Raw genomic sequence first — 12,174 nt, forward strand, 5'->3', positions numbered from 1 at the left:
AATAGTTCAATTTTTTAACCATTTCGTGCGAAAGTTAAGCGAAAAACAGTATAAAGAATAGCTATTAGAATAAAAATTGCATATTTGTGAAGGGTATAAATGGTTTTGCTGAAACGATTTGATCTGGTCATAGAGCATAAAACATATTATATAGTGCATATGAAAAGAACATCAAAAGAGCAACATCTAAATAATCACACTTTTCAAGGTTGTTGCAAATTCATAAAACTGGCATAGATTAAGCAATTTGCTTGATGAAATCCATATTCCGGGGTACAATATTCGCATTCTATGACAGGAAAACTTCCAAGTAAGAATGGTTCTTCAGTTGGAGATCGGTTTTGTTGTTGCAAACATTCAAGAAAAGTAGTGGAAAGAAACTCATTTTCACGAAACATAGGGGTAAAGCAGAGTGTTGACATAGAGTGGTCATTGTCTGCAATAGTTTTACTGATACAGCTATCATTGTTATACGACGTGATTGACGACGCTAAGAGTCTTTCTACATTGCCATTGTGATTTTTTCCCAGGAGCATCATATTAAGAGTACTTGTATGTCGAGCCAATTCGGATTTTTCTGGTTGGGGAAAAATCGTTTGATTCAAGGTATCGTTAGCATTCGGTCGGGAAGAAGTCGTAGCCAATTCATTAAAAGAAGGAGTCGTGTCAATATTAGTGTTTAACGCAAAAATATTGGCAGAACTAATGGTAGACTGCTGTTCCAATAAAGGTAATTGATGATGATAAGGCTTCCGGAGCTCTTCTTTTGGTGGTACAACATTCGTGTCCTCTGTAGTGAAAGGCATATGCTGTGGAGAGAAGATCGGCGCTGGTAAAATGAATCTTTGTCTGTTTGATTGCTGCAGGTGATGAGACGTGTTATTAGGTTGGGTTTTTGCAATGACATCACGCTGCTTGCATCTATTTTGATGAGCGGTAAACCCAGGGTTCCTAAATCCACGCTGATCAAATTTGGGGAATTCTTTTTGGCAAACTTGGCAAATCAATACGGGATAGGATATAGTGGGTGGTAGCGATGCATCACAAGGAATAGCTGTTTTATACTGTATCATAAAATTGCGAATAAGCACACAGCAAATTACAAGTTCGAACTTTTATGAAGAAAGGAGAAACAAAAGGCAATGAAGTGCTTGTACACTTCTTTTATTCACCTTTGTTTAATTGTATTGGTATCATTGTAGACATTACCAAAAAAGTACCATAACAATTCTCAATAATAATATATCAGTTAGAATGAAGACTATAACAATTTCGGTTATAATATCATTGCTACATAACTGTCCATTCGGTCTCATTCTTCATACTTATCCAATTATGCATTTGCCATCCGAAATGGTTAATACCCGTGACATTTGCCACTGCAACAAAAGGCGGTTCCCGTTTCAGTGCAATCATATCGAATATTAGGTGAGGAATAGCTGATAAATATTGCTTTGCCATAATAGAGTTAGATTTATTGTTTAATCTAATATGGATGAATACTAATTCATTATCTTATTGGCAATAAGGGAAATTGTAAAATTGTGGACAATGAATTTAATTGCACAATGCTTAATCTATGGTGAATTTGATATTACACAACCGCAGGCGTCCAAAATGAAAGTCGTAATTACTGTTACTGATTTCGAAGAGCAGATAAAGATCTATATATATGAGTGTCGAGTGTTTTACCGGAATATATAGGTTGGTTTGCACCAGCGGTAGGTAGATGGGTTACCAGTTTTCCTGGCAGGCTTCCAGCAACTTTTTAATTCAGTTATCTTACTATTGAATACAGAACTACAGTTAGAATCGACAAATATAGCGGCTGTATCTGTTAACGATATAGTTTATAGTTTAGAACGACCGCCACGATGTTGATGGAGAGTGATGGCTAACTTAATCATTGCTTGTGGATTCTTTCCGGATATTGCGGATTGATAACATTTGTACCATTATTCATGAATTATTAATAAGACTGTAAAAGCAGTTTCAAGCTTCTACTAACAACAAGGCAACAGAAAAAAATCTATTGATTCGAACAAATACATCGAAAAGAGACCTTTCGCGCATCTAGCGCAAAGTTAATCAGGCCTTCTGTCCCATCAAATTATGCGAACATGTTAGCAAGCTACATGTACACTTGTTCCGTAGCAATCGTTGTCAATAATTCCAGGCAAAAGTCCCCTACGCCAAAACATAGTAAGACCTTTTAGTCTGACTTGCATTATTGGAAAGGTATTGAACGGGACATCAAGTCAAAAATTATAAGGCCGTTCATGACGGTGATAATAGTGTGAATTTCAACGATTTTTATCAAGCTTCTGATGAGCCAATAGTTGTAATATTAGCAAATGACGGCCTAACCCGTGGAGTTTCTAAAGGTATAACGATAGCTAAATGACTAGGAATCTTTATAATGCCTGTCTTTGATGATTCCCGCCAAAATGCAATCGAGATTTGCATTATGGTTCTCCCCCCCGGCGCGAACCTTATCACATTTATGAAAGACAGGGAAAAAGAATCACATTTGAGGGTTCAATTGATTACCATCTATGGAACAAGAACTGGTTTGATATAAGTTATTCTATTGAATTCTATTGCATTTAATTCAGCAAAAGGCCATTATATTATTATGTTCCGTGTAACATTGTATTATAGTATACCACTAATTCATAATACGTTTATATGTGTAAAATTACATGAGGAAGTGTCTAAGACAATTACTGTTATTACCACCCATTTTCAGCATTCTTTGTTCGGAGATATTCATAAATCTTATTGCCCGTCTGATCTTCTCTCAAATGTATCATGTACACAATACTGGTTTTTGAAGAGTCATCCGTCAACAAAAACGATATTCTTTTTGAATTAATCTTTTCCACGTTGCCACTTCTTACTATCGCACTGACCAATTTTGCCTTATCATTTTCGATTTGTATCAACATTCGTAAGCTAGGCGATTGCTGAGAAATACGCATGGTAACACTTCCAAGTGTGCTCCAATTGGCCGTTTCATTCTTCACGAACAGTTTGGCTTTACATTGCATTAAGGGTTTTAAAGTTTGTGGTATGTTGACGGTATCGACAGGTTCCGGAAGGTCAGGCTCCCTATCACTATCTCCAACTGCCACTGCTGCTGATGTTATTTCTTGTTGCTGCAATGTAACGGCATCTTGGTGAGCTTTATATAACGTATTAGCTAGCATATTAGCTTCTTGCGGTTGAGGGAAGTGAATGAGATAGTTCTCCTTCTTCTGACCCAGATAAAGAGATATATTCACATCAGTCGGAGAAGGTTGACGGATAACAGTAGTGGGCATAATCCACGCATTTAAATAAAGCTGATTGTTGGGTAGTAACTGCACAGTAACACAAGTGCGATTGGTATGGGTCAATTTGATTTGTAACTCACATTGGCCTTCTACGGCATACCATGATTGATTGTTCCAATGGAAAACCTCACACTGATTGTTGCTATAGAGTACTTGACGGACATATTTCATGGAAATGAACATGTCTGGACTATGAGGAGGTGAGTTCAAATCTTCTACTAATTTGCTGTTATTGTTATTCTTGAGTTGTTGTTGATGTTGATAATGCGTTGGTATAGGTGAATTACTGCCATTCAAAGGCTCTCTTGCATCTGATGGCATCCGAGAAGATAATGACTGCTGTTGCTGCTGTTGACGCTGTTGTTGCTGCTGTTGTTGTTCTCCTCCAACTTGCACAGGTCTGGCAGGTGCTGACATAGGCTGCTGAGAGTGATTAATAGGTTGGAGAATGTTACCAGTACTATTGAGTGAAGAGGGCGAAAGTGATGGTGGTATGTATTGTGGCTGCTGATGTTGAAGAAAATTAGGATGAGAAAGTTGTTGTTGAGGCTGTGGCTGTGGCGCTTGTGATCGACCTGTTGCTGTTGAGACAGCTGGTAAAGGTCGATTTCTATATTCATTAGGACCTGCAAGTGGCTGATTTGGGAGCGGTTTTAATTGTCCAGGCTGTTGCAGAGAATGTTGATTTTGCGCTATAGACCGAGCGGACAGTTGCTGCTGACCTGCAATTTGATTAGCGATATTACTGTGATTGTCATATATTGCCATTGGTGGCGGTCTTTGTTGTGGTAAAGCTCCTCTTATAGACGAACTTCTTGGAATGACAGGATGTTGTTGTTGCCGGATAGAATCGTTACGCTGATTAAGCAAGCCAGTTGGAGGAGGACGAGCATGATATTGTAGATTGTTATTAACGATAGGCCGATAATTGTTTTGTTGCTGCTGCTGCTGACTTCTTGAAAGAAATTCATCCTTTTTCTGTGTAACTGCTTGCATAGCTACAGGGACAGAAGCAGCTGTTTGTATGTTGACTGTCATGGGGGACGAGGGAGAAGATGGTTTATTATCATTACTCTTACCAATTCTACCGTTTGTAGGCAGTTGTTGTGTTAATGGGCCAATTTTATTACTGCTATGCTGTATCTGTGGTGGCATTGCAGTCTTCTGACTAAAGGTTGAAGTATCAGTTGTAGTTGAAGGAGAAGAGGGAAAGGAAGTAGAAGAAGAAGTAGAGGAAGCACCTGAATTTGTTGTCGGAGGTGTAGTTCGTAAAGAAGAAGATAAGGATGATGAGGTTGATGACTGATATAATTCGTTAGGTTGTTCAACAGGGGGTGTAATTGACATAGTCGACATCTGAGCTATAGGTGCATTAATATACATTAATTGAACATGGCCGGAACCCTTAGTTGTAGCCTCATCAGGAACAGAAGCAAGCGATGTTTTCTCATCGTCCACGTTAAAGGTGCCTTTATTTGGGGAAGATGAACTGTTTGCTGTAATGTCATCCATGCTTTGTACTTCCAGTTGTGAAACATTAGGAATCTGAGGAAGTATCTTGACAGTTTGGGGAGCGAATATACCGGGTATTGGTTCTTTTACTTCATATTCCTGTCTCTCACCAAAAATATGGTTGTTATAGATATCCATAATTGTATCTCGTGGAGTGTTAATGCTGTCACTATTGTTGCTTTGTTTCGTATTAAAGAATGCGAATGTTTCTTCTTGCTCCTCATCAGAGCTTTCTAATGGTGACACTGCTCCGGGTTCTGAATAGTAGGTAAATATGTCCGTCTTCTTAATACCGTTAGCGTGTTTCTTTTCATTGTCATTCTTAGCACAATACAGATGCTGCTCGACAATGGCACTCAAGGATCTGGAATTGCTCAGGTCTACTTTGGTCACTTCCGCTGACTGTCCCACCCACATATTTCTTATTTCTCTTGAATCGGCACGTAGCGTAATATGCTTTTTTCCGAACATTGTGAATGCAAGGATATACTCGCCAACTATTTCTCTTTCTAGTAAGTCTGCTTTTACTGTAACATCATGACTCGAAATAGCGGGGAACATTAAAAAAAATGTACTTGCACATTCACGGCATATTATTAAGCATTCTGTAGTAAGAACCAAATGCATTCGAGTAGGTGGTGTGCTTTTTCCATCATTTTGCATCATGAAAAAATTATTACGTTTTACAATTTGTGTGCCTGATTGTGTTGTGGATAATTCATAATTCTATCGGATTGTTAAAGGATTTGAAAAAAAAGCTTAACTTTGACCTTCTTGTGCAACACAATAATTATAAGTCTATTTATAGAACTCAAGAATTGGTAGTTTACTTACAATTTTCGTACCATTAAAAAGATCGACGGTTCTGGAGCAATCAACTTGACGCAAGAATGTAGCCAGTTCTGATTGTGGTGTATCAAGTACATCAAAATTGGTATTGATGGATGGTAAGCGGGATACTGTAGAATGCACTGTGTTAGATGACATATCGTTGATTGTTGATAAATCAGCTTTTGGCATCAGCTTCTGAATTGTATTTATTCTTTCACTAGCCCTCAATAATAACCTATAATCTTCTTTATCTGGCTCAGTGCTATCCAGCAATCTCTATATACGCAATAGGATGAGAGAATTCCGACATTAGGCACGAAAATGTTCATCATAACTTTTTCATTCTATTGTTTAACATCATTTACACTGTATAATCCTTTGTAATATTTTAATTGCTGAACTGGTGCACTGAATAGTGATTCGAGGGTTATTTCATACGCTGCATTTTCAGAGAGGTTCTATAAAAGTATCAAGTTAAGCGCATGCACATACTGGATATTAATTTCAATAACAATTCAAGTTTGTACCTGAAGAAGATCTTGTATGGCTTGGATTTTCACTATATCATGCCGTGTGTTTAATCTTGGGATGAAACTTCGAAAATAATTGGAATAAGGTGCATCCATGCTATCCACCTATATAACTGTTATGTTAATATAGACTTATATTCTACACAAGCCATAATAATAGGTTATTTTGACTCGAAAACTTTACCCATTGCATCAATGCATTGCCGAGTTCCTTCATTTTTTGAGGATTAGCAGCAATATTTGTTAATTTCTATATGAATGACAATATTAAAACATTTGGTAATTGTAAAGGTTGGTAGTGTGATATGGTTATAATTACTGTTTAAATTACCATGCAAAATTGCTTATTGACTTTTAGTATATCATGTATTAACTTTAACAATTCTGAAAAGTCGGGCGCTGCAGATGTCATCTGCTTCATCCAAATGGGAGCTATTTGCTATCGGTAAAAAAAAAAAAATGGATCGTTTGCATCGTCAGTTCTTCTTCTCTTCGCTCATCAATGGCCTGTTTCTATACATACTGAATCAATAATCTTCAAGTTTTCTATAAAAGATTGTTCAGTTTCAATAAGCTCCGTCAGCGGATTACCATTAGACTTTTTTGCTGAATCGTTGCTGCTGGAGTATTGAGAATATGGCGTTAAGATACCAGAATTGGCACTAAAAGCACTTGAATGAGCTGAACTTAAGGTAGAGGCTGATAACATTTTCGATAATGGGTTCCCTCTTGTGCAAGTATTTGGACTGATAAAAAAAGAAGGGTCGACTCAGTGGGCAGGATTCTTATAAATGTAATTAAATAATCAAGTGCAAAAGGAGTGTAATAGTGGATGGTGTTAAAAAAAGGAACGGATTGTGTATGCGTTAAATCAAAAATAGATATTCAATCCTGTTATAATGCTGTCATATATAATTGATAATTATTGGGTGTTTATTATTTATGGTAAAATTTCCAAAGAATTAAATAGTGAAAGGAACAAAGACCATAAACAAAAGACTCCAGAAAAGAAAGAGAAAAAAGTAGTATGCAACAGATATTTGACTTCTTTTTAGCAACAAAAAGTGAAGTTCTACAGACTTAATGAGGATATTTGGTCTTACGTAGACTGAATGAAAAAGGCAGCCTTGTCTCCTTCTCCTTCTATTCTTGCTCTGTTTACAGAAAAGAAGCGTTTATATTCTTAGTTCAGGAACAGGTGAAACCTCCTTAATGGTTAAGCGATTTCAAATGTGTACTTACAACTCTTCTACTTTTATTGTAAACCTGAGAATTCAAGTTGGGTAATACAAAAGTGCATAGACGTAAAGTAGTAGTACAATTCATAATGTGTAATAAAAATAGAAATTGTTAAAAAGATCGCCCTTGCACTGTCAATTGGCTGCCACAATAAACATGCAATGATCCTATAATTGTAGTGTCAGCTATGCGTCTCTAACGTTGCCTGAATGTTCTATTTTCTGATACTCCACTTTTTTATTTTCTTCGCGTTGGTTAACAATAACTACGCTCTACTGCTCGCTCAAGAAGCGTTACTAACTTGGGCAATGGCGCTCATTTCCCAAGAATAACCGAGGCATAATCGAACTATGCATTCGAACAATGTTGTGAAGCAGAGTGATCATTGGTCACACTGATAGTTCACAAACTCTGTAGAGATCAATAACAACTAATGAAATTGTAGATAAGTAAATGCTATACATACCCTTTTTCCTTTTTTCTTCCTTAATTATTTAAGCCTTTTCATTGCTTTGTACTAAATGTTCAAGCTCAAGTCAACTTAATCATAAACCTGGAAGGCAAACATATCCTTTAGTGAGCACAAAGCTGTGACAAAAAAGAACTAACTCAGACGATATTCAACTGGGGCATCAAAATCTTACTGCAATATTCTAAAGGTAACAGCATAGAATGACAAGAGCTTAAATTTTTGTGACCTATTACATTCTAGTCCGTAACAACGATGGAATCCGTAGAAACAGCGATAGAATGAGCATTAACAATACTAATAGCAAGAATAGTGCCAGCAATAACAGTAATAATGACAAATACAACAACTTCGCCTTTAGAGGGCCGCTTACCACAATATTTTCCAAACACCGAGGAGGTAATATACCCCACAATTATATAGCTAAAAAGGTAAGATAGTAAACGAGTTAGACACGTAGAAGTTACATCCATGATAAATATGATGGCAGAGATATAAGCTGGTGTTAAACTATCTACATAACTGAGCCATACCTCTCAATGGAGGAATAATATCATAATAACAAGCAGGCATCAAAGTAACAGTACGCCAAAAAACAAAGCTAATATTGGGATTACTAAGTAGTTAGCTTGATGCAGCACTTTGAATACAGCATACTGGTAGCTGGTTAAGATGAAGCAATGTTTCTCGAATAATAGAAATATGGCAGAGCCATGAGCGTAACATACTTCTGCCAGGCCTTGCTATTTTACATGTTGTTCCTACGTCGTTGAAACTTCTCTCATACTAATTCTGGACTCAATTTTCAAATATATACATCACCACGATTACCATTACTATAAAACAGTTTGCTTAAAATCAGTCTGATTAAATGGTGGTCTTTTTAATTCAAAATCGCTGGAAATCTATTTTCTGTTAATACACACGCACTTGGGCCCAGAAGCAGAAGCATAGTAAGCAGAGTAGTGATAGTGACAGATTTCTCATCAGATTAAAAAAGGGAAAGGCGCAAATAAGGGCCAACATTTGCATCTCCTGATAAATATATTTTTTACTCTTCATCATTGGCTGCCATAGCAGCTCTTGCTTCGTCTAATTCATCCTGCATAATCTTCTTTCTCAACAAAGCAGCTCTTGCTAAATCTAATCTACCGTAATTTTTAAATACCAATGCCAAACGACGATCTGCATCGATTCTTTTCTGTAAATTATTCAAGTAGGTATCCATATCTAATAAGCCTGTCTGAACTTGGATAACAAGCATATTCATTTTGATTTCAAGTGCTTGTTTTTTATCTTGCAGATCTTCTTTTTCTTTTGCAGATACAGCTTTAGTAGCCAATGCTGTTGTAACTGCATTAATTTCATACTCAAGCACCATATTAGAAATGATATTGTCTACACTGTAAAATTAAGGACAGTTTTCTGTTAAGAGCTTTTCAAGTTAAAGAAGGTGACAAATTATTACTTACTTATTGAACTCTTCTTCAGCAGCTCTTAACTCAACATTATCCGTCTTAGTTCCTTGCAGGGATGCTTGTTGTTGTTGTTGCCCAGTTGGCACTAACGTGCTTTGTGTTGCCGTAACAGCTGATTGTTGTTCCTTCTCATCAGTTCCATCAACAACGGAGATCAAACTCGACTTATTCTCAAGGGAGATTGAAGAGGCTGAATAAGGACCACCGGTGGTCAAACCTGCCTGCACTAAGCACTGTGATACTGTACTTCCAGGGTAATCCAATACTAGCCATTTTTCAGACCTTTTTACAATATCCTCGCCAACTAAGGGTTGTCTTAAACTAAGTTGAATTTCTACTTTACCGCCTGTTTTCTTTCTACCATCCAACAACTAAAATGAAGTATGTATTAGCAACAAAGAGATTATTAAAAAGATTTTTCTCACAGCGCAATGAGCAAAAGAAACATACTTCAAATACACCTGATATGCTTGATTTTGTTAACAATTGCTCCATGGGAAGCGTGATTTTACCGAGTGGTACAGGGCGTCTAAATAAGCCATAACTATATTTATTATGAAAGACCTCTATTGTCAATTTACGTCTCTGTACATAACGTTGGAATAGTCGATTCGTCCGACTGATGGGAATCTGCATAGTAAAATTAAACTGAGGATCAGTGGTACCTGTGATTACAGGAGTTTCGCCTCTGTTCATTACTGCCTGAGCAGTATTCTCGGGAGGCCAACCACCAAAATCCCATGTCGCAAATGGGTCAAGCTGGGTAGCAATGTTAAGTGTAGGTAAACTGATGGCTCTAATAATTTTAAATTCCATAATGTTGTCGGGTATCGTATCATTGATGTTCTTATAAGTGTAATTGACTTGCTCATAATGTAAAGTAGAGGGTATCGTGGGTTTATCAGCGTTCAAGAGTACAAGGTCGGCAGCAATGGAGTCTTTAGCTCTAGCATAAATGTCTTGCTGGTTAGTGTTTGTTAGTGTTTTGGATGTTCTGGTTCGTCGATTGCCACCGCTGCTATTGGTGAATTGAGATTGCACGGATAGATTGTGGCAGATATTCAATTGATATTGAAGCTGTGCTTCCACTTGTTCAAAAGAGGTTGGATAATCACTCGGTGAATTAGGTTCTAATGGACGAAGTTTCATATCGCCCAAAGTCATGTCAGGTGGACCTGGTAGTTCGATAGAATGCATATCTAAGAGCTCGCCATTTTTCACTTGTATACCCTTATGTAGAAGCTCCTTGGATACTTGAACCATGTGCTTTGCAGCGGTAAAGTTACCTAATCCTTTATAGTGAATAGCTGCCTCTTTGTATTGTTTCTGAAGCGGTATGATTTTCTGCAATAGTTCTTGTTGTTTCTGTGTGTCAAATAAGGGCGTTGACTGGCGTTCTAAAGCAGGGCTATTTGAAATGCTTTTTGGGATAGTTAGTGAGCTTGATCCAGGAGACGGCCACTTTTCTTCTTGCGACTGCAAATTCTGTTTTGCTGTTTCCTGGATATTAGATTGTGGCTCTTTCATTGTTTTGGGAAACTCTGCTGTTACTTTTGCGGGTGTTTGTAACTCTAATAAATCACGGTATCGTTGATCGTAGCCTTTGGATTGTCGTAAAAATGATATTGCCTTTTTGTTATCACCTGCCTTTTTAGCTTGCAATGCCATTTTCTGATATTCCAAAGCCTTAGATTTCCAAAATACCGGATCGACGGAACTTTCATGAAGGTCTATATTGTTCTGTGTATTTATGTCGTTTGCTATATAATCAGTCGCTGCAGCAGGCGTGTCTCGATGTATAGTGGAAGCAGAATAATCGTGGTCGTCCATTTCGACATCTGTATCTTTCTCCTCTTCGTTTTTATCCGCTGCCGGCAGTGGAGTGTCGAACAAATAGTTGGCAGCCCTCTGTAAATTGTTATCAAACATAAGCAGGGCATGACTTGCCTGCTTCTGTGAGAAGCCCATATTCACCAGTTCTTTCTCCTCCTCTGTTAGCGGTTCATTTTTTGACAGCAAGGAAAGCTCACTCTACATAACTCTCGGTTAGAAAATGGAAACGGCACCCGCTTTTCACTGCTCAATAGAAAATGAATAGCGTCTCTTACCAGAAGTGTAGGATCCTTCAAATCATTTTCATTTAGTTCAACGTGGATATCGTTGTCATTATCTCCTTGAGCAAGTGCGGTATATGAATCAATATCGATATCAAATTTCTGTAGCTTTTCTGCTTCTGCTTTTTGCTTTGATGGCCTTGAAGCAGCGACTGACGATACTTTTAACGTTGAAGAAGAGCTTAAATCTTCTAGTTGTTTCTGAAAAGGAAAATTGAAGGCGCTTATGAGTCCACCTGAGCGAGTATTATAAAAATAAAAGCTGCTTTTGCAAGAAAACAGTTTTACCAACAATTCAGGGTCGTTAACATCGACGTCTTGGTCATGGTCATCAAAATTAGAATTTAGTAACTCATCAAGGTTTTCGATGTCGAAGTTCTTGGATGCGGCTTTTTTTTCAGGCTTTGCAGACATTTTCTTAATAGAAGAAAAGTACTAAGCAGTAAGAACAAAGTTGGGTCACGAAGGTATGATGTTGACCGAGTAACTGTTTATCCTCTATTTTCAATCTCCACTCTTTTGGTGCATTATTTTGATCTCTGTCAAATGTGCTCATATATCGACGTATAATCAATCATTCGTAGTAACATTTTTTTGATAAAAAGATAGTATGGCAAATTCAAATATCGATTTTTATTCATTCTTTCAATACGAATTAGAGAAGTC

General features: G+C 37.4%; 3 protein-coding genes across 3 annotated transcripts; all 3 read right to left on the reverse strand.

Moving 5' to 3' along the window:
* Window positions 1-46: 46 nt before the first annotated feature.
* BDF20DRAFT_841916 (uncharacterized protein) lies at window positions 47-783 on the reverse strand. The gene has a single exon (XM_053079470.1). The coding sequence runs from the start codon at window positions 537-539 to the stop codon at window positions 204-206; it is 336 nt and encodes a 111-aa protein (XP_052940222.1). The 5' UTR covers window positions 540-783; the 3' UTR covers window positions 47-203.
* Window positions 784-2,732: 1,949 nt separating this feature from the next.
* Window positions 2,733-6,917, reverse strand: BDF20DRAFT_908789 (uncharacterized protein; the record flags this gene model as incomplete). Its single annotated transcript, XM_053083518.1, has 7 exons — window positions 2,733-5,573; window positions 5,682-5,954; window positions 6,044-6,136; window positions 6,206-6,313; window positions 6,393-6,458; window positions 6,540-6,647; window positions 6,732-6,917. 7 exons carry the CDS (start codon window positions 6,915-6,917, stop codon window positions 2,733-2,735), a joined length of 3,675 nt encoding a protein of 1,224 aa, XP_052940223.1.
* A 1,727-nt stretch (window positions 6,918-8,644) lies between these two features.
* BDF20DRAFT_841936 (uncharacterized protein) lies at window positions 8,645-11,525 on the reverse strand. The gene is made up of 5 exons (XM_053079471.1): window positions 11,503-11,525; window positions 9,845-11,425; window positions 9,389-9,765; window positions 8,843-9,319; window positions 8,645-8,767 (listed from the first exon to the last, which is right to left on the reverse strand). Exons 2-4 carry the CDS (start codon window positions 11,360-11,362, stop codon window positions 8,968-8,970), a joined length of 2,247 nt encoding a protein of 748 aa, XP_052940224.1. The 5' UTR covers window positions 11,363-11,425; window positions 11,503-11,525; the 3' UTR covers window positions 8,645-8,767; window positions 8,843-8,967.
* Window positions 11,526-12,174: the final 649 nt, after the last annotated feature.

This window comes from Mycotypha africana (assembly GCF_025528875.1).
Source record: "Mycotypha africana strain NRRL 2978 chromosome Unknown BDF20scaffold_1, whole genome shotgun sequence".
Classification (NCBI taxonomy): Eukaryota; Fungi; Mucoromycota; class Mucoromycetes; order Mucorales; family Mycotyphaceae; genus Mycotypha; species Mycotypha africana.

Coding starts and splice junctions, on each gene's coding strand:
- BDF20DRAFT_841936 (XM_053079471.1), bottom strand. CDS start 11,362: ATGGGCTTCTCACAGAAGCAGGCAAGTCATGCCCTGCTTATGTTTGAT. Junction 9,766..9,844: donor GCATATCAGGTGTATTTGAA/GTATGTTTCTTT, acceptor ACTTCATTTTAG/TTGTTGGATGGTAGAAAGAA. Junction 9,320..9,388: donor GCTGAAGAAGAGTTCAATAA/GTAAGTAATAAT, acceptor TTAATTTTACAG/TGTAGACAATATCATTTCTA.
- BDF20DRAFT_841916 (XM_053079470.1), bottom strand. CDS start 539: ATGATGCTCCTGGGAAAAAATCACAATGGCAATGTAGAAAGACTCTTA.